The sequence below is a fragment of the Marmota flaviventris genome, chromosome 7, assembly GCF_047511675.1.
Source record: "Marmota flaviventris isolate mMarFla1 chromosome 7, mMarFla1.hap1, whole genome shotgun sequence".
In the NCBI taxonomy this organism is placed as follows: Eukaryota; Metazoa; Chordata; class Mammalia; order Rodentia; family Sciuridae; genus Marmota; species Marmota flaviventris.
The window spans coordinates 142204334-142225545 of NC_092504.1; the positions used below are offsets into that span (position 1 = coordinate 142204334).

Consider the following 21212-nt stretch of genomic DNA (forward strand, 5'->3'; position numbering starts at 1 on the left):
CCCAGAAGAGGAGTGGGGATTCACCAAGCCCTGTGCTTTGGTGACCCGTGTCCCCGTTACCACATTCGGAAATCCGCCGTGAGCGCGGATGAGAACTGCCTGCTGACGGCCAAGTGAAATCATAAAATGAAAAACAAAGAAGGGGGGGATCCTGTGACCTTGGATCATCGTGCCCCTCCTATCCCCCAGGAGCCTGCCATCGCGATGGGCTTCTCCCGAGATCGTCCAGGAGGCTTGCCCAGTGCTCACAGGGTGTTGTGTGCTCACTCCATCGTGTGGGGGAGGCCCCCTGGGGGGGGCTTGTTGGCCAAGGTGGAAAGCGATGCTGCCTGAGGCTCAGGGCTGGGCAGCGGCTTGGCAGCAGGAAGTGCTCCTTCCATCCAGCCTCTCCAGCCCCTGGTGCCGGGATGAAGGATGCCCCCATCCCACACCCTGCCCATGATACCCACCGCAGCCCAGCCTGGGTTGTGCCCTCTACCCGCATGCCGTCCCTGTCCCTGCCATACTAAGGGGCGCTCCTGGAGGCTCTGCGATCCCCGCGTCCACGCTTGTTCATGCTGTCCCTCCTGCCTGCTGAGCCTCCCGGCCAGCCAGGTCCTAATCCTAGGCTGGTGTTTGTTCACCTGGTTCCTGTTCTGCACTTGGTAATTACTGATCCTGCCGAGGCCACTTGCCATGAGCCAGCTGGGCTGGACCTGCTGCCCAAGCCCAGCTTCAGGAGCTTAGAAGTTCCTGGAAGCTGACTTATTACTGGCCTGCTAATGAGCAGTCTCTGCCCACCAGGTGTGTTCAGGGGGCTGCGCTGCTCCAAGGGTGTCCTCTTTCTTGGGTCAGGCTCCTCAGGGTTGTTTTTTCTCTCAATTTGTCCTGTTATGTGCTGGGGAGAAGTCACTGTCATGAAGTGGTCATCTGAGAGCACCTCCCTTCCTCCCTCCATGCCGCAGTGCAGCGACAGGGACACCCTGGCCCCAGAGCCCAGAAGCCCATCTCCTGTTAGGGGAGCTTTCTGGGTTGCTGGGGGTCAGACCCAGGGCCCCTCAGTGCTAGGCAGGCGCTCGGCTGGCCCACTCCCAGCGCAGACTGTCTGCTCTCCAAGCAGTGCTTCTCGCAGGACCTTTCTGTTTTATTTAAAACAACAAAACATGTTTGTTTTCCTTTAATAGAGTAGCAAGTGCTCTTTATGGAAAAAGTTGGAAAACACCAAACAGTATGAGGAAGACAGCAAGCCAGTTGCGGGTCCGTCCCATGCGCTGACACTGGACATTTCAACCCTTTGCCTTCTAGATGTTGGTTTTGACCAGCGGGCGTAGAGGCACCATCCAGTTCTCTCCTTGTCCGGAGACCCCTCGGTATCACAGGATTTGTGCTCCTCCTGCTGTTTCTGACTGTAGGTCCCCTGTGCGATGGCTGTATCCTCATTTGCCCAGCTGGTCCCTATCTGGGGAATTTTTTGCTGGTCCCCGTTTTTCTCCATCATAAATAATACTGTGAAGGACATGGTGTAAGTGAATCGGTTTTCATGTTTTGGATTGTTTCTCAGTCTTTTTAATCTAGAAGGAACTTCACCCATGACCCAGACCACTTCTTCTCTGACTTTAGCTGGTTCTGGAGTCCCCTGGGTGGACACTGCTGGGCCCGCTCTGGAGATGGTGTGTGAGCAGGTGTGGCAGGGCCCGAGAGTCTGCATTTCCAGTGCGGCTCCGGCTTGCTGTGGCCTGCACTGTGAGTGCAGGAGTCAGCCTCTCCCTTTCCTGGGAGGGAGGTTGAGGCTAGGGACAGAGGAGGGTGTGGGGTGGGGGGAGCGGGCATTGGCCAGGCCAGGCCAGTGAGTGGCTCCCATGCTGCTGCCCCATCACCAGGGGATCCTCCAGGAAAGAGTGTGGTCCACATAAGGGGATTTTCCCCTTGGAAATTTTATTAGGATCAGATTCCAGAAGCTCTGGCCCTACAGATCCAGGCACAGAGGTGATCTTCTGCCCAGATCCTGGGTTTTGGAAGGAAACTGCATGGGACTGTGGTGAACTGTCTTATGTGAGAGTGAGTGACAGCCTTTCTGGGATGTGAGGGGTTAAACAGGCGACTGCCAGCCTCCCCCGAGCCAAAGGGGGAACTCAGGAGTAAGTAGTGACTGCCTAATTAATTCAGTTAAACTACTTTATAAGCTCCGCTGGTGTCAGTAAATTGTTAAAGTCTATGAAAAAATCAGCAGAACGTGATGAGGGTTTGGGGACGCCTTGTCTTCCTCCCCCATCGTGGGATGTGTTCAAGCAGGGACCGAGGGGTGTCAGAGGCCGGTGCCACCCCTGGCCTGCTGTGTGCGCATAGACAGATCCCAGCCTCTCGGGTCTCAGTTTCCCCCTCCGTCTGGCTTGCGCTGGACCCTGGACCGGCTTTAGGAATACCCTGGTCAGGTCAGGATAACGATGGCTAAGCCAGCCCCTGACGAGGTGATGTCTCAGTCACCAAAGTCCGGGATCCCAGAGGCTCTCAAGACCTGGCAGACCTGGGTTGGGGGTTCTCCTCACATCTTCGGGAACAAACCGCATTCCACTGGGAAGAGCCAGGGTGAGGCCGGGGTGGTGCCTAGAGGTGCCCTGGGAACCCCAGTCCTGAGGAGCTGCCTGCTCAGGAGTTTGTGACCTGCACTTGACCTTTTCGGGAGAAGATTTGCTAAGGAAAATGCTAGTGTAAACAAGATCTTCAGGGGCAGAGGCTAAGGTGTGTGAGGAGTCAGACTATTTTTAAGTCTTTGGAAAGCTCCCCCTGGAATATAAACACTATACTAATTATAAAAACACCTTTTCTGTTCAAAACTGGTGTAAACAGGGTGGGGGGTGGGGCGGGGAGTTAAACAGAGGCGAAGCCGGAGTCTGGCCACAGCGGAGGGTTTTAGTTGCTCATTTGAAACATTCTGAGTTCCCACTTGTTGTGACGCCTGGCTGCAGTGGCAGCGGTGGACACATATTCTGAGACTCTGACCCTTTGGAGGGAGCAGCCCCCTTGTCTCTCCACTGCTGGCCCCTGCCCAGCGCCTGTGCCCCTGAAATCTGCACCCCTGACTCTTGAGAACCCCTCTCTGCTGTGTTTTCAGAACACAGCTAGGCGTCAGATGGCTCATCTCTTTGCATTTAACTGTAAAGGAAATTCTTAGCAAAGCTTTCAAAGAGAACCATTTGAACAGCCACAACCGTTATTTAACGAGCACCTTCTGTGTGTCAGGCTGTGTGCGAGGCGCTGGGACCCAGAGCTGAGCAAAACTACCTCCTGGCCTCCTGCCGCTGGGCACTGCTGGGGGCTCTTGAAGATGTTTCCTGGCACCAGCCAGGTGTCACCAGAGCTGCTGTCCTGAGCTGGACCCAGGTGGAGGTTTCCTCGACAGCAGAAGTGATCCTTGCCCTTGGTCCCTGCTCTTGTCAGACGTGGCGTGAAGGGCAGGGTGAGCTCTGGAAGGCTGGCCCTCGACTCCCTCGAAGCTCTAGGGCTGGTGACCGTGACGAGGAAGGGAGAGGTGGGGAGGGCAACAGGTGCCTGTCAGCAGAGGTGTGCGACCTTGTGGTGGTTCATACTGAGACAGGTGTGGGGAAAGAGAGGCCATCCCAGGCTCTAAGGAAGAGATGATAATTAGCTGAGGCTTTATATGCAAATGACATTTCAAAATGCTTAAAAATATCTTCTGTGGGAGGCTGAAAATAGCAGGTGGTCTATTTGGCAGGAGGCTTTGGGGAGTGGTGAGACATAGGGCTGCGAGTGGGGTGCAGGGGAGGGGGCACAGAGGTCGGGAGATGGTGGGCAGACACACACAGGCTAGGCGTCCTTGGGAGGACCCGGAAAAGCAAGTGGAGAGCTTTGCTAGCCAAGGAACTGAATGTGACCAGGCCTTAAGTCCCACGAGGACACGGTGTGTCTGTTGTGTTAGTCACTGTGACCTCAGTACCCAGGCACAGCAGGTGCTTCAGAAATATTGGTCGAGTGAAGGGACTTAGTATCTACTGCATTTATCTGTGGCACCCCTGTGAGGAGAGTTCCCTTGTGCTATCGAAGGCGGCTCCTCTCAGGGATCCTCAGAGGGGGGAGAGTGTGTGTTTTGGAGTGAATCACAGCTACACCAGAAAGCTTTATTTTTTAATTTTTTTTTTTTGCAACAGTGCTGTGAAATATTGATCAATTTGATTCCATTGTATGACCTAGGGACAATTTTATTAGCAGAAAATATGATCGTGCTGTATGACTGCAATAAAATATCACCACCACGAGCCCAGGCCCAGAAAATGAGCCAGGCTGACGATGTGGCTGGACTGGTCGAGTCCACGTCTTTTTAGTTTGCAGTTGGTTCCTTTGTGGTGCTCATGAGGAGCTCGTCACAGATAGGAGGTGACAGGTCCAGTGGAGAATTTATAGAAGAAAGGCCTAAAACTGAATTTAGTTTTGACTTCTAATTAGTGTCTCTTGCAATCAGCAAATGTCCACCGTGTCTGAGTCACAGTCTAGCCTGGAATCCGCCCCGTGGAAAGCGGGAGCCTGAGGGGTTTGAGCAGAGAGTCCTGGCTGAGGAAGGAGGATCGGTCTCTCACCAGATGGGCATGTAACTGTGGAGAGCGGGAATCATGCAGGTGGCAGAGGCCCCAGGGTGACCCCCACCAGGAACGGAGGACTGCTGATCCTTTGGTGGGAACCAGAGCATCTTGCCTGGCCGGCTGTGGTGCTGGGTGGCTGTGGTGCTGGGTGATGGGACACACAGTGCCTCCATGCAAGCCAGCCTCTCTGTCTGGTGTTCACCTGGAGAGGCACAGAGGCATTCCCGTTCTGCAGGACGCACTGGCTGTTGGGTTTCTAGGAAAATGGGAGGGTCTTCTTAGGGCCAGTTCAAAAAGTTTTAACTTTATGTACTGACTTTAGGACTTAATCCCCCCGAAGATACAACTCAGATGTCCTTGGGTGGCTGAGCTTGCTGCTTGATCAGGAGGAACAGGGCAGGGAGCAGGGAATGGGGTGGCCAGCGGGGAGGTTGGCCAATGGAGAGGTTGGCCCGGCTCAGTTTGGCCTTGTTTTTCTGTTATGCTGGGCACTGCAGCCTCAGGGCCTTTGCACCAAGGCTGCTCCTCTGCCCCAGCTATTTTACTGGCTCATTCTCTCCTCTGGCTTATCTCCCTTCTTCCTCCTTTCAGTAAGTCTTTTCTTAAGTGCTACTTAGACCCTCTGTATCCTTTTTTGGCTTCATTTTTCTTCATGGCACCATGTAGGGGGATTTTTAACCTTTTTAAAAAAGAAGACAGATACTTCTCTATCTTCCCCCTTCTCCTTGAATGTAAGTTTTGTGAGGGCAGGGTTTAAGTTTTTTTTTTTTTATTTTCAACTTTGCAGTTTGAAAGAATTTATAAAAACTTGTAAGAATAATACCCGTCCCCCCCCCGCCAAAAAAATACCAAGAGTTTCCATCCCCCCTCACTGGTGTTAACCTTATATAATGATGAGATAGTGCTCAAGTGACTGTGAACTTAATACCGGAAATTCCAGGTGCAGTATCCCTCCTCTGAAATGCTTGGGACCAGAAGTCTTTCAGATTTAGAAGCACATCAGGTAGTTTTTTGGATCTTGGAATATTGGTACAGAGTTTACTGTTTGAACATCCCAAATTTGAAAATCAGAAAGGCAAAATGCTCCAAAATCCAAAACTTGACTGTTTGTGGCTGAGTATTTTCTCAGGCACACGCGTATACTTTTAAAAGTTTTGGATTTGGGATCGTTTGGGAGTTCTAGTTTTTGTGGACTGGGGTGCTCAATCTGTAACCCAGTGCCACAGATTAACCTACAAACCTTACTCAGATCTCACCAGTGGTCCCAGAATGGCCACTCCCACGTTGCGTCGAGTGCTCTTGGCTCCTCAGTCTCCACCATTCTGGGACGTTGTTCCTTGACTTTTCTTTGAATTTTAAGTTCTTGACCCCTTTGTAGAGTTCCCGCAGGTTATTTTGTAGAGCGCCCCTCCTGGATTTGGCAGGTGGTGTTGGATGACCAGGTTGTGCCTTCTGGGGGAGCGGCCTGGCTGTGAGGCTGTCTGCCCCCTCCCCAGTGCCTCACGTTGGTGGTGTTAACTTTGAACACTTGGTTGAGGGGCTGCCTGCCAGGTTCCTCCTCTTTGAGAAGAGTTATTCTCTTACCCTTTGTATTAATAAGTATTTTGTGGGCAGATACTTTGAGACAGAGCCAGTATCTTGTTACTGTTTGTTCTCTAATTTTAGCATCTGTCCTGAGATGCCCCATCACTGGCCTGGACCCAGCCTGCTACCCCCAAGCCTCCCACGGTCAGGCACCACCTCATGGAGGCCCAGTCCTGGAGGTGGTGTGAGTGTGTAGTGACACACCCCGTCCTCAACACCAGTGTTCTCTGTTCCCCTTCACATCCACCAAGTACATCTCCCCTGCCCCACTGTAGATGGACCCTGCCTCCTCAGAGGTTATGGATGCTGGGATGGGGTGGACAATCAGGAGAAGAGAGACCAAGAAGAACTAGGAAGCTCCCTAAGAGTGAGGTGGGGAGACACGGAGGTGAAGTGGAGAAGGGTGGGACGGGGTGACTGGCTTGCAGTGGCACAGGGAGCGTGAGAGAGAATGAGCTGGGAGAGAGGCAGAGGGGCAGTGGGGGTCGGGGGTCAGAGGAGAGAGAGGAGGCACAGCAGAGAAGGGACCTTGAGCAGAAAGATGGGTTTGCCGCTGTGATGCCTGATGCAGGTCAGTTGGGCTGGGCTGAGGGTGCTCAGATGCAGTGAAACAGGGTTTCTGGGTGTGTCTGGGATGAGCAAGGGAATGAGGCCAGTGCAGGGGGTTGCCTTCACCAGTGAGGGTGGCCATCCTCCAACATGGGGTGTCTGAAATGAACAAAAGAGGTGTAAGAAGGGTGGGCTTGTTCTGTGCTTGGAAGGGGGCATTCATCTTCTCCTCTCCCCAAACATTGGGGCTTCTAGTTCTTGGGCTTTTGAAAATGGACTGCAATTAAGACCACTGACTCCTCCGTTCACAGGCCTTCAGGGTCCAGGTAGAAGGACCACTGGCTCTCCTGGGTTTCCTGCTTACAGAGGGTAGATCTTGGACCTTCTTAGTCTCCCGGATCATGTGAGTTACTCCCTCATAATAAATGTCTGGGGTTTTTGTCTCCATATCCTTTTGGTTCTGCTTATCTGAAAAATCCCAATAGAGACACTTTTTAAAATTTCAAGTTACTTTCCATTTTAAATTTATTTTTTCGGATTGAGATTGCTATCCCATGGTTTTACAGTTTTAAAACATTCAATATTCTTTGGGGGTAGGACACTTGGCTAGCATGCATGAGGCCCTGGGTTCAATCCCCAGCATCAAAAAAGCAAGCAAAAATTCTTTGATGCTTAGTAATTGTGTATGATTTCAGTGTGCCCTTGGTAAAGCTAGTAATGCTTCTTATATTAACAGTCAAAACCTAGTTTAACCAGTTACTCTAATGCTCAATGATTTTCTTTTCCCTGTGATCTGTTAAGTTGGTGGGCTATGAACTAGTCTCCAGGTGAGAGTATGTTCTCTTCAAATTTCCCAATCCTCCTCCTGCAGATGTTGAAGGATGAACTGGATTAGTGTGGAACCTTATTCCAGCAGAGATGTATGTTCGTGAAGCATAGAGTAACTTCCATAGGAAACCCTCTTTCATGCTGTGCAGTACCAACGACCAGGTCTTCTCACTTTATAAAATATGTGAAAGTATGGAAAACATATTTATAAATGTATAAAAATATATTTTAAAATATTTGATTATTGCGGTACTGGGAACTGAACCCAGGGCCTTGTGCATGCTACCACTGAACTACATCCCCAGTCCATTTTTACATTTTGTTTTCGGAAAAGGTCTCACTAAAGTTCTCAGGCTGGCCTTCAACTTGGGATTCTTCTACCCCGGCTTCCCAAGTAGCTGAAATTATGTATAGGTGTGCACCCCTGTGACTGGCTCGGTTTTGTATTTTTTGATAGTTTAATCTGATTTTATTGAAAAGAGAAATCAAATGATTGAGATCAATGTGATTCAAGTCATGAAAAAAGTCTCTCTTGCTTAGGAAAATGAAATATGATTGGGACCTTTAAGGCAGTGCTGATTACTCTTTGCAGGCATCTCCTACTCACCTAGAGAGTCACTACACAGCTGGGTAGGGAAGACTCAAAACTTTTTTCAAGTTTTTTTTTTTTTTTTAATTTGGAATTCAAAATAAGGTTTGTTTTTTTTCCTCCAATGTTTTCATGGTGAAAAGTTCCATCCCAACATTTTAAGTGCACAGCTGAGTGTTGTAAAATACATTCATAATATTGTGCAGCCATCACTACCTTCCTACATTATTGTGCAGCATGATTTGATAAAGAGATGGCCTTTCCCAGGGTTTATTCCTGGCATCTTTGTAAAGGTCACTTGGCTTTAGTTCTGGGCTCTCGTGGTTCTCTTGGCCGGCAGGTCTGTTTTCATGCCCCACCATACTGTTTTGATATCTGTTGTTCACTTTGTAAGAGACAGACAGCTCTCTGTATCTTTGGGTTCTCCACCTGGGGATCCAACCGGTCATTGAAAAATGGCATCTTTATGGAATCTCTACAGACATTTTCTTGTCCTTATTCCCTCAACAACGCAGTAGAACACTTATTCCAGTGGCATTTACATTGTTAGGTAAGAAGAAATCTGGATGATCCAAAGGCTACGGGAGGGTGTGCGTCAGCTCTGTGCAAACACGGGGCCACTTAACGCCAGGTGCCTGAGCGTCCATGGCTTGTGGTGTTCGTGGGAGGTCCTGCGACCATCCCCATGGATGCCAAGGGATGACTGTAATGGAAATCAGGAGGTGTAGTGCCTCCGACGTTGTTCTCCCTTCTCAAGATTGTTTTGCCTATTTGTGGTCTTTTGTGGACCCCTGAGGGGTTTTGGATTGTTTTTCTGTTTCTGTGAAAAATGCTATTGGAGTTTTGATAGGAAATGCTTTCACTATCTGGATTAGTTGGGGCAACATGGACATTGTGGTAAAATTAATTCTTCCAATCCATGAGTGTGAGATGTTTTTCTTCTTCAGTTGATTTCACCAGTGCCTCAGAGTTTCAGTGCCCAGAGGTTTCCCTTCCTTGGTTAGATTGTTTTTCCTATGGCTTTCTTAGCTCCCGGGGAGGGTCCTGCACTGGCAGGAGTGGCCCCAGACGTGGACTGCGAGGGCCAGAATTGCGTCACAGTGCTGCTTCAGCTGAGACCCAGGTCTGCAGCCTGCCCAGGGCATAGGCAGCCTGCATCCTGCTGGTTTCCTGGGCAGGCACGGCTGCCTCTGGACCACAGCTGAGCAGGTCTGGAGCTGGGACCCGGGGCTCCTTGGGGATCTGCAGTCTCACCAAGGTTGGCTGGCTTGCCTCTGCGGGCATGGATACCTGTGTCTCCCTGTTGGTCCCTGGGAGGAAGACAACTTGTGCTTACCTGTAACTGGGAGGGATTGGGATCAATTGTGGGGGTGGAGCTGTTTCAGGTCCTGCTGTGGGAGAGGGGTCTGCAGGCTGCTTCTGGGGGCACAGACAGGCATGCCTTCCAATGGGTTCCTGTTGGGGGGACTGCTCTCAGACTGTAGGGGGCAGTACTGGGGCCAAGTTACAGAGCTCTTCAGCATATGCCCTTGCAACTGAGCCTGGCAGCCCAGGCACTCGGCACGTAAGTGGGCATGACTCTGGGACCCTCGGCAGTAGTGCTGATGGTAGCACCAAGGCCTGGGGGTGGGGGTGCGGTGGCCAGGTGCACAGGGGCTCAGGCCAGTTCCAGGTCTGTAGGCAGCACCAGAGTTGACAGGCCGGCCACCTGGGTGTGGGCCTGCCCTCATCAACAGCACTCCTCACCGTGCATCCTGCAGCCTGTGATCTGGGCCCCTGAGTTCCCACAAGGGCACTTCTCTAGGTGGATGGCTGCCAATCCTAGTTGCTCTGCAGGGACGTGAGGAGGTCCCTGGTAGTGAGCCACCTTCTTCTTTTCTGGCACTGGGGATTTGACTCAGGTGTGCTCTACCACTGAGCTGCATCCCCAGCCCTTTTTAGTTTCTGTTTCGATACAGGGTTTATCTCAGTCACCTGGGCTGGCCTCGAACTGGGGATCCTCCTGCCTCAGCATCCTGAGTAGCTGGGATTAGGGGCGTGCAGCACTGTGCCTGCCTTGATGTTACCCTTCTACATGTTTTATTAGTGGAACAAACTATACTTAGCTTATACTAATGTATAAATGGCTAAACTAAGTGGGCTAAAGTCATATTTGTTTTTATATTTGCACATGTGTTTCTCTAATGGAGATGGAGTCAAAGTCTTCTTTACACTTTATTTTTTTATCTATTACTGGTTATTGGATAATGTGGACAAAATTTTTCTTTCAATCCACGTATACATCACAAAGAAACCATACTGGTATTAAGTTTGAAAGTGCTCACCTTAAAAGGGCCTGCAGGTTAAAGACTGTATGGGTTGGCTGGAGTTGCCGTCAACAGACCCCCCAGACTGGGCTGCTCCCACAGCAGCAAGCTATTTTCTCACAGTCCCGCAGGCTGCAGTCCAGGATGAAGGTGTGGCAAGCTTAGTTTCTTCAAGGCGTGTCTCCTGGGTTTACAGATGACCACCTTCTTACTCTGGCTCCCTAGCCTTTCTCACTGGTGCCCCTGGTGTGTCCTTATGTCCAGATTTCCTCATTTTGTAAGAGCAGCAGTCAGATTGGATTAAAACCCTCCCTAAAACCCTCATTCTATCTGAACCATCTCCTTGGAAGCCCTATGTCCACACAGTCGCAGTTTGAAGTACTGGGCTGGGACTTCAGCACTTAAGGTTTTGAGGCACATAGTTTGTGTCCAGCAAACACGTCACTAGTGTGGATATCTTGGCCTTTATCTTACTGCTTGATGTTCCCTAGTTTCCTGATCTGTGATCTGGTGTCTGACACTAATTCAGGAAATTTCTCAGTCGTCCGTGCCACCAGTGAGCATTATTTTTGGTGGTGTGGAGATTCAACCCGAGGTGCTGTATAACTGAGTTGCATCCGGCCCTTATTTTTTTAAAGAGAGAGGGGGGGGGAGGGAGGGAGAGAGAGAGAACTTTTTAGTATTTATTCTTTAGATTTCGGCAGACACAACATCTTTGTTTGTATGTGGTGCTGAGGATCGAACCTGGACCGCACGCATGCCACGCGAGCGCGCTACTGCTTGAGCCACATCCCCAGCCCACATCCTGGCCCTTTTAATTGACTTTTACTTTGAGACAGAATCTTGGTATGTCGCACAGACTGGCCTGGGTCCCCTCTGCGTAAGCCTCCCGAGTCCCTGGGTTCTCATTGTGCACCATTCATTGCACCTGGAAGTTACTGTGGGTCTTGTCTCTTTGCTTTTCATTTTCAGAAGTTTCTGTTCAGGGTTCCTCCAGCTCCCTGGTCCTTTCTTCAGTCACATCTGACCTACTAACTGTCCCATCAAGGCCTTCTTGGTTTCTCTAGAGTGACTTTGATGTCTACTACATCTTTTTGCTTTTTTTGAATATCCACGTGGCCACTTACTTCCCACCTGTTCTTCCCTGCTGTCTACTTGTTCTTGGGCACAGAAAGATTTAAATTATTAATATATCATCATGAAGGTTTCCTAATATACAGATCTTTTCCTTAGAGCTGCAATTGAATCTGCACAAACAGTTCTCCTGGCTTTAATGTAGGTGTTCAGATGAGGACTCTCCCTGAGACATTCTTCATTCAAAGCTCCCCACTCTTGAGCGGCAGTGCTATGGACAAGGGCAGCACTAACAAAACTGCCCATCTGCTTCTCTTGCAGTACTGGACATTGAACCCAGGGACACCTGCCATCAGCTACATCTCCAGCCCTTTTTACTTATGACACAGGGCCTCTTTAAATTGCCCAGGCTGGACTTGAACTTGAGATCTTCCTGTGCCCCCCTCCCTAGATGCTGGGACGACAGGTGTGTGTCACCATGTCCAGCTCTTCTAATGTTTTTAAATAGTGGGTTGTAATGTAGCTGTTACTATAATAATTCAGGAATCTAACAGGCAGATAGCTGAATTAATCCTTTCCAGAGAAAAATGAGACTCAAACAGCATCTCTAGATTGGTTTTGAAGAGATTCAGTTGATGACATATATTTAAATTTGTGTTGCTTATGTGTGTCTTTATGTATCAACCTCCTAAATCCTTTTGACTTAGAATATTTAAACACACCACACAGAAACAAATCACAGACTGATCATCATAAACAATAGGCATCCTGGAAACGTGTGAGTGTATAGCAAATTATTACAAATTTGCAGCACACTGATGAAATGCAAAAGAATTCTAGTGTTCAAACACGTGGAAAAGTTCTCCCCAGCCCCATGTTCTACATTTTTATCAGTGCATTAGAGATATACATGATTGAGGTTCATTTTGACATGATTATAGAACCATGAGACATGATTTGCTCCAATTCAGTCCTCAGGAATTCCCTCTTCCCTTCCCCCCTCCTTCCCCCTTTCCTAACTGAATGTTCTCCTGTTATAATTTTTCAACATCAGTGCATTCTGCATACACATGATGGTGAGATTCACTGAGGTCCGTCCGTACAGGAACAGGAAAGTTTGACCAGATTCCTTCCACTCTTCTTCCTTTGACCTGTCCCTCCTCCCTCCTCCTCAACCCTTTCTCTGCTCCACTGACCTCTCCCGTATTTTGTAGGATTAACCCACCCCTTTTATCCTTAATTCTCTTCTACCTCTGAGAGAAAATACTCATTCCCAGACGTGCTGAGTCTAGCTTGCTTCACTTAGCATGATCTCTTCAGTTCCACCCATTAACCAGGAAATGAAATAATGTCATTCTTGTTCATAGCTGAGTAATACTCATATATCTATCACATTTTTTATGTTGAAATAAAATTTTGTTAAGGATTATTACAAATAGTGTTTTAAAATGCACATGATTAGGGCTGGGGTTGTGGCTTAGTGGTCAAGTGCTTGTCTAGCATGCTTGAGGCACTGAGTTCAATCCCCAGCACCACATAAGAAAAATAAAATAAAATAAAGATATTGTATCAATCTACAACAAAAAATATATATTTAAAAATGTAAATGATTTATATTTTGATCAACCTAAGCTACTTGTTACTGAAAAATTTTGATTTTTACTTGTTCTTTTTACATATACAGTAGAATGCATTTTGGCATATTGTACATACAGGGAGTATAACTTATTCTAATTAGGATCCTATTCTTGTGATTGTACATATTGCAAAATAACCATGGTCATGTAGTCAACAAGACTGAGAATGTTATGTCCAATTAATTCTACTACCTTCCTATTCTCCTCCCTCTCCCTTCCGTCTAATCCAATGGATTTCTTTCTTTTCTCCCTGCTGCCATGTTGTGGCTTAGCATCCATAAATCAAAGAGAACATTTGGCTTTTGGTTTTCTGGGATTGGCTTATTTCATATTTTCCAGTTCCATCCATTTACTAGCAAATGCTATAATTTCATTCTTCTTTATACATTAGTAATATATCATTGTCTGTGTGTGTGTGTGTGTGTATCACATTTTCTTTATCCATTCATGTATTGAAGGACACATAGGTCAGATCCATAGCTTAGTACTGTGAATTGATTGGATACAAACTTTGATGTAGTTGGGTCACTGTACTATGCTGATTTTAGGGAGTGGGATAACTGGGTCAAATGGAGGTTCTATTCTAAGTTTTCTGAGGAATATCCTTACTGCTTTCCACAGTGCTTGAACTAATTTGCAGTCCCACCAGCAATGTATGAGAGTACCTTTCTCCCCACATCCTTGCCAACAGTTATTGCTACTTGTGTTCTTGATGGTGGCCATTCTGACTGGAATGAGAAGTGATCTCATTGTAGTTCTAACTTGCATTTCTGTGATGGCTAGAGATGTTGAACGTTTTTTCATATATTCTTGACCCTTCATATTTCCTTACCAGTGAAGGGCCGGTTCAGTTCCTGTGCCAATTTAGTGATTGGGTCATTTGTGGGTTCTATTTTGTTGTTGTTAAAAGTTCCTTAACTTCTTTGGACAACCTGGAGATTGATGCTCTATCTGAGGAGCAGGTGGTAAAGATCTCTCCCATTTTGTAGGCTTTCTCTTTAGGTTCTTGTTTCCTTTGCAATGAAGAAGACTTTTAGTTTGAGACCCTTCCGTTGATTGATTCTTGATTTTACTTCTTGAGTTTTTTGAGTCTTATTGAGGAACTCAGTTCCTAAGCTGAGGTGATGGAGAGGTGGACCTACTTTGTCTTCTAGTAAGCGCAGGGTCTCTGGTCTAATGCCTAGATCCTTGATGAACTTTGACCTGAGTCTTCTGCAGGGTGACAGACAGGGTTCAGTTTTGTTCTACTACATATGGATTTCCACTTTTCCCTGGGCCATTTGTTGAAGAGACTATCTTTTCCCCAATATATGTTGATGGCACCTTTGTCTTCTATGAGGTAATTGTGGGTTTCTCCTTGGGTCTTCTGTTCCATTGGTGGTCTTGTCTGTTTTGGTGCCAATAACGTGCCATTTTGGTTTCTGCAGATCTGTGATATAATTTAAGGTCTGATATTGTGAGGCCTTCTGCATTTTTCTTGCAAATGAATTGCTTTGTCTATTCTGGATGTCTTATTTGTCCAAACAAATTTCATGGTTACCTTTCATATTCCTATAGAAAACATCATTAGAATCCTGTAGGAATGGCATGAAATCTATAGAGAACTGTGGGTAATATGGCCACATGGTCAATATTAATTCTGCCTATTCAAAAACATGGGAGATGTTTCCATTTTCTATGATCTCCTGCAATAACTCTCTTTTGTGTTCTTCAGTTTTCATTATACAGATCAACTGACAATTTTGTTAAGATTGATTCCCGGGTATTTTATTTTATATTAATTTTGATGGCTATTGTTAAAGCTTAGATTTCAGGAAATCCCATAGAGCTAATTTGTCATTGATGTACAGGAAACCAACTTATTTATTGTGTTTATTTTATACCCTGAAACTTTGCTTAATTAGTTTATAATTCTATCTAAGTCCACATAGGAGCAAGGGGGTGGTGACTCTGACTCCTAGCCCCTCTCTGAGTCCACAGACAAGTGGCCCTGGGGTCTCCCTCACGAGGGCCAGCTGCTGGAGCGAGAAGTGCAACCTGCCCTGGCCGCTGCCTCCCGGACCCCTCAGGCAGGAGGACACCCGAAGACACCCGGACACCAGTGGGCCCCTAGGCCCCACCCGGATCCCACCTCAAGGACTTCTCCTTGGACATGTGCCCCGCCCTGCTCTCCTCTCAGTGAGTTCCACCTAGACATATCATTCCTTTTTTGTTGTTATGAAACATTCAAAAAACAAAGAATTTTGCAAAAAAACAACGGCAACCACCCAGTGTTATTGACCCCACTGGTAACGGGGCAGTAGGTCTCTTAGGAAGGGGTAAGAAGGAAGGATCGCGTCTGAAGGTGTGTGTCGTCCTGTCCCATGAGTGGTGGCGGGTCACCTAGCATCTGCAGTGCTCCTGCCTGTCCTTTGGAAGAATTCTAAACAATGTCGTCCCTCCGTTTTGTTTTTCTGTGGTGCTGGGGCCGCACACTTGCTAGGCAAGCACTCTGCTGAGCTGCACCCCAAGACCCCTTGTTTATTGAGACGGGGACCTGCCCAGTTGCCCAGCTGGCCTGGAACTTGCAGCCCTCCGGCCTCGGGCTCCTGTGGCTGGGCTGCAGATGTCACTGCCGGGCCTGGCCGGTACTTCTCTTCTGTCAGCCAGGTGTTAGTGGCTCCCAAATGTCACATTGGCAGACTCTCAGACCCTGTGTGGTCTCCGTGTGGCTTACGAGGTGTCCAGGTGCAGGAGCTGTGTGTCAGGAAGTCTGCACCTGGAGCCGAGGCCCGGGGGTGGGGAACGAGGGGCTGCTTGGGTTCCCGAGTCGCCTGGCGTCCCCCTGCCCCTCCTGTGGCAGTCTTGGTCCTCAGGGAAGCGGGCAGCGCCGTGGGCCCTCTCCAGGGCTTGCACAGTGGCCCGCTGGCCTGTGGCCTGACGTGCTGGTGCAGTGAGGAGAGCACCCCGTCTCTTGGGCAGCTGTGTTGGGGGTGTGAGTGCTGCCCTCTCTGCCTGGCTGCGGGGAGGAGCCGAGGGCGGTTTGCTGCCTGTTGACCCTCACCCACCCGCCTTGCCAGACGCAGGCCTGCTTCCTGTTCCTGCGTAAGCTCTGAGGACCCTCCTGGGTCCGCTGTCCCCAGGTAGAGCCCGTTCCTAATGTGGACGTTCGCGCCCCTGCCCCGGCTCTCCCGGCGCTCTCCCTGGGCCTCGGCCTGCTTCTCCTGCTGAGCCCTCAGCACGGGCACTTTGCAGGTAGCCCCAAGTCACCTCCAGGGGTCAGGTGGCCCGCACAGGAAGGCCCACTGCACCGCAGGCCTTCTGCCACTGCACTGCCCCTCACGCTGAAGCGCCCCCCTGCCCTTCAGGGGCCGCAGAGCTGCCCAGCTCACAGCACTCAGTGGGCCCTCAGCAGGGAAGTGAGCAGTGCGTGAGCCGTCCACGTAGCCAGGGGCCGTTCCTGCAGTGGGTGAGGACGGGCCCTGGCCCCACTCAAGAGCAGGGCAGCCCAGCTGGCCTTGTCGCTCTGCACAGCAGTCCAGTGTTCCCAGCCGGACCCCTCCTGAGCCACCTTCCAGCTGAGCTCAGAGTCGCACTCCCCTGGGGGGGCTTTGTTCAGGGCTGAGGCGCCTTCTTACTTTCCCAGTGTTAATTCCTTGTGGGTGGTGGGGGGGGCGGGCTGAGTCTCCTGTTCCCGCTCCAGGAGTGGGCGCTCTGGAAGGTTTCCAGTGGTGGCCTGAGAAGCAGGCCCAGGTCTTCTCAGATGGCTGCAGGAGACCCGCTGAGCCAGCCGTGGGTGGGCCTCCCGAGAACGGCTACGGCATGGGGCTCCCAGGGGAGCAGGGGTCTCCCTCGGCCAGCCTGGTAACTCAGTGGCAAAGAGAAAGCCCGGTGGCTGCCTGTTGAACAGCGTAGCCCAAGTCAGACAGGAGCAGATCCTGGATCCTCCAGGTCCTGGAACTCCTGCTTAGGATTTCGCAAACGTAAGTGGATGGACCGCAGTGAGATGATCAGAAATCTCCTCCCCCCAAAATTGGAAGTCACAGAAGGCATTCTGGGCAGACCTAGTCTTGCCCGGTGCTGTGCTTTGTCACCTCGACCTGACCTGTGAATCCTGGCGAGCCCCGGTGGCGCTCCAAACCCCGGAGGCCGAGTTGAGAGTTGGAGACGGGAGGAATGGACAGGGCCAGACGTGCGGCAAGCACGTGTGGTCTGCAGGAAGCTGCACGGTGTCTCAGGGCCTGGGGGTCGCAGAGGGCCTTCCTGACGGAGGCGGGAATGCTTGCAGGCGCTGTTTCAGGCCGGAGAGCTCAAGTGGGGCACCGACGAGGAGAAGTTCATTACCATCTTCGGAACACGGAGTGTGTCGCACTTGAGAAGGGGTGAGTAAAAGAGGCTGGGTGGCGGACACGCTGCCCTGTGGCCTTGCCCTGGCCTCTGAGGCACCCTGTGCCACCTGGGCAGGTCTGCTGACTCCCTTTACCGCTGCTGTGACTTACGGAACCAGGAGCTTAAGCCCCCGTCTCCGGAGGGTGGTGAGGGTCGGGCTCTGGGGCGTCCCTCAGTCACAGACCATGAGTGGCGGCTCACTCGGGTGTTTCCTCCAGGATGGTGGATCTGAGACCCCGCTTCTGGGTTGTCTCCGGGACTTATGCTCTCAGCTGAGAATGTGTTCAGGAGCAGGTGACGGAGCCCACATGGTGGCTTCAGTTCTGCAGGTGGATTCTGAGGCGGGCTTGGCAGGACCTGGGATCGTCCTGGTTTCCTACCCCGCTGTCCTCGGTGTCTTGGTTTCCTTCTCATGCCATCTGCCTCGTCGTCACGAGACAGTTGCTGTAGCTCTGAACTAACCATTTTCACAGCGAGAAGAAAAGAAAGGGGTAAACCAGTCATTTCCGTCACTTTTTGTAAGGAAGAGGAGGACATCTCAGAGTCCCCACAGCAGACTCCCCTTGAGGTCCCTCTGGTCCGGACTGGCAGGGGGCTGGGAGGTCAGTGGGCAGAGAGTGCCGTGAACTGTCGCTGCTGGCTTGGCACCTGAGCCCGAGCACAGGCTCCCTCAGAGACAAGGCGCTGGGTAGGAGAAGAGCCGCGCAGCGAGAACTCTGATTGCTGGAAGGATCCATGGTTGTGTGAGTCAAAACTCCTTTCGTTTTTCCTAGTGTTTGACAAGTACATGACCATATCGGGGTTCCAGATTGAGGAGACCATCGACCGGGAGACTTCTGGACACCTGGAGCAGCTGCTGCTTGCCGTTGGTAGGTGACCTCACAGTGTGTAATGTCCATGGCGAGAGCGGCTAACGGGTTCTGCTCGCTTGAGGCTGAATCTGAAGGTGTGGGGCATGGTTCATGGAAAGAGGAGCCTGGCACGGCACCGGGAGGGCAGAGTCTTGTCTCCCACTCATGTGACGCTGGCCTGCTCGCCGGTGCTCCGGGATCCAGAGGAAATTGTTAGGAGTTGTTTGAAGCCACATGGGGACCTCACTGTTCCCTGGGAACCTGGAGGGCTGGGGACACCATCTCAGAGGCTGGTACCTGTGGCATTTTAGAGTTCTCTCAGTACAGTGCTCACAGCCCCGAGGCAGAGACATCACCATCTGTTAGAAGAGAGACCCAGAATGTAATAGAGGATGTGGTTTTCATATTAAAAAAATTAGAGTTTTATTTCAACCACATGTTCAGTACAATCTGGAAAATTGAGGTGCAGACTTTGTACAGTTGGACACGTGCCCCGCCCTGCTCTCCTCTGCTCTCTCTCCCACCCTCTGGGGCAGAGATGCTTCCCAATAAGCTCCTCATCCATTCGCGTGTCCCACGGATCTTGGAATAAATTGGGTGCTCCGTGGGGATCGGCTGTTGCGTTCCTTGGCCGCCTCCTGGCAACAGTGGGAGAGTGGGTGGTGGTGTCACAGTGGGGATGGTGTAAGGGAGCAGTGACAGGGAGCCCTCCGGAGGTCCCCAAGGGCAACACGTGACCCAGAGTGGTCCCAGGGGAGGAGGCTGGGTGGGGGGCAGAAAGGCAGACCTTGTGCCTGGCCTGACACTGATGGTGCCCGGTTACCACTTTCAGAAGGGAACCCTGGACAGAGGAGCCACAAGCCCAAGCCCACCCTGGGGGCACACCCAGAGTGGCACGAGGAGGCACCGTGTCGCAGGCCCCGGGGGCAGTCAGGGTAGAGCTGTGGGTGCCTCCCCCAGAGTGGCTTGGAGGCTGCCGCTTGGTCCCTCCTCTGAATGTCCCTGCCAGGGCCTGGCTCTTGCCCTGGTGAAGCTTTAACCTCTCTAGGCCTTCGGCTGCGCGGGACCGTCCCTGTGAGCGTCCTGACCCGGGGACGGGCCCTTCAGCCTGCCACCCTGAGCTCCCCAGGGCTGCTGAGCAGGGAGCAGGACCACCTATGGGTGGGGGAGCTGGGGCGCAGGTGTGGGCAGGGGAGGGTGTGTGGCCAGAGCCCCCAGCCCCCAGGAGTGCAGGGCTGGCTGGGAGGAGCCGTTTTCCGGGTCTAGTGTTTGGAGTGAACCTTTCAATTCCCATCCCTTCGACTCGGGGTGTGGGCTCTGTCCCCCTTTCTTTGTGATCCCCGCGGGGTTTCCATTTGACGTGGGTCAGAGATCCCTGTCTTATGTGAATGGAGGGCAGCCTCACTTCCATCCTGTACTAGATGCGAACCCCACCCCCTCCCCCTGGGTCTCTGATGTCACAGAGCCACCCGTGTGTTCCTGGTGGGTTTGGTACCGCAGACCCTCCACTGAGTCTTCTGAATCGGTCCCTTCCCTGTGGACAAGAAAAGTGAGGCCAGCTTTTGTACTTGCCAGGAACAGACCTTTCCAGAGACCCCTGTGTCTTCACCCATCTCTGAGTCCCTGCCTAAGGTCGTTCAGTCCACCACCAGGGACTCCTCTCGTGAAGGGCAGGTGCAGGGGAGACCGAGTCCCTTGCCTTTGGTTTCCCAGGGCCGTGCTTTGAGGAGTGTGTTTCTCCAAAAGTGCTGATGAAACTCCCCTCCCTTTGAGGGTGTGGTGTTGTGGTCCTTCAGGAGGGTGAGGCCCTGGGGCCCTGGCTTCCCAAGGGGATGTGCGCCTCAGGGCTGGACCTCCTCTGGCCAGCAACTAGGCCCTGGTTCTACCCTCTGCACCACACATGGTCGCGTTTGGTCTCAGGTGTGCTCATGCACACACACACACACACACACACACACACACACACAGAAACACACAGAGACAGACACAGACATGTCACGGTGGGCAAGGTGGTGACTGCTTTTTTACTTGTGGGTTGGGGAGGCCTAGCAGGGGCATTGGCAGTTCAAGACCTGCCTAGGCAAGTGTGTGAGATCCTTCGTCAAAGACACTAGAAAGGGCTGGGAAAGTGGCTCAGGAGTTGAGCGCTGGCCTCACATGCGTGACCTTGGGGTCTCCATGACTATGACCAAGGAGGATAGAAGGGAGGAGAGCAGGGAAAGGGACTGAAGGAGCCCAGTCCTCGGCCTTTCAGCCATGTGGTGTGGGACACGGCAACAAGGTCCCTCGCCGGAAGGAGAGAGCGAGACCTCCCTAGGCACCCGGCCTCCTGGTGCCTGACACGTGGACGCCTCAGGTCCCAGAGGGGGGAGCGGTCAGTCTGTGAGGTTCCCAAACAGCCAGCTAAGGCTCTATGGACAGAGCAGTGGGAAGGGCCCCGGGCATCAGGGACGCCTCTGTCTCTCTGCACCCCAGGAAGGGCACCTGCTGGCCCTAGGGTTCTTGGCTGGCAGGTTCGGCCTTCATCCCTGGAAGATGACTCACACTCACTCCTGTGGGCTGCAGGCAGGGTTCTAACAAGTGACCTGATAGGACCCTGTGGGGCAATGATGAGGCAGGCGCCTGACCTGGCCCCCACACCCCACTGAGGTCGGGAACATGGCCCTGGGACTCAGGGTAGAGTCTCTCCCACCAGCATCATGACATGAGGGGACTGCTACCACACTCTGGACGCTGGTCAGTCCGAGTTGGAGGAGACGGGCACTGAATGGCTCGAGAGGACCTGGGCTGGGTTCTTCACTGGACGAAAGCCACCGCAGGGTTGTGTACTGGTGAGCTACCTGGGATTGTGT

General features: G+C 51.3%; 1 protein-coding gene across 1 annotated transcript in view; it reads left to right on the forward strand.

The window, feature by feature from the left end:
• LOC139706454 (annexin A5-like) overlaps nucleotides 1-21212 on the forward strand; it is a 49923-nt gene that overhangs the window by 24668 nt on the left and 4043 nt on the right. Inside the window, exons 6-9 of the mRNA XM_071614725.1 lie at nucleotides 7019-7110; nucleotides 15064-15319; nucleotides 17409-17502; nucleotides 18283-18378. Coding sequence (XP_071470826.1) covers nucleotides 7019-7110; nucleotides 15064-15319; nucleotides 17409-17502; nucleotides 18283-18378 — 538 coding nt within the window. The remainder of the gene's footprint in view (nucleotides 1-7018; nucleotides 7111-15063; nucleotides 15320-17408; nucleotides 17503-18282; nucleotides 18379-21212) is intronic.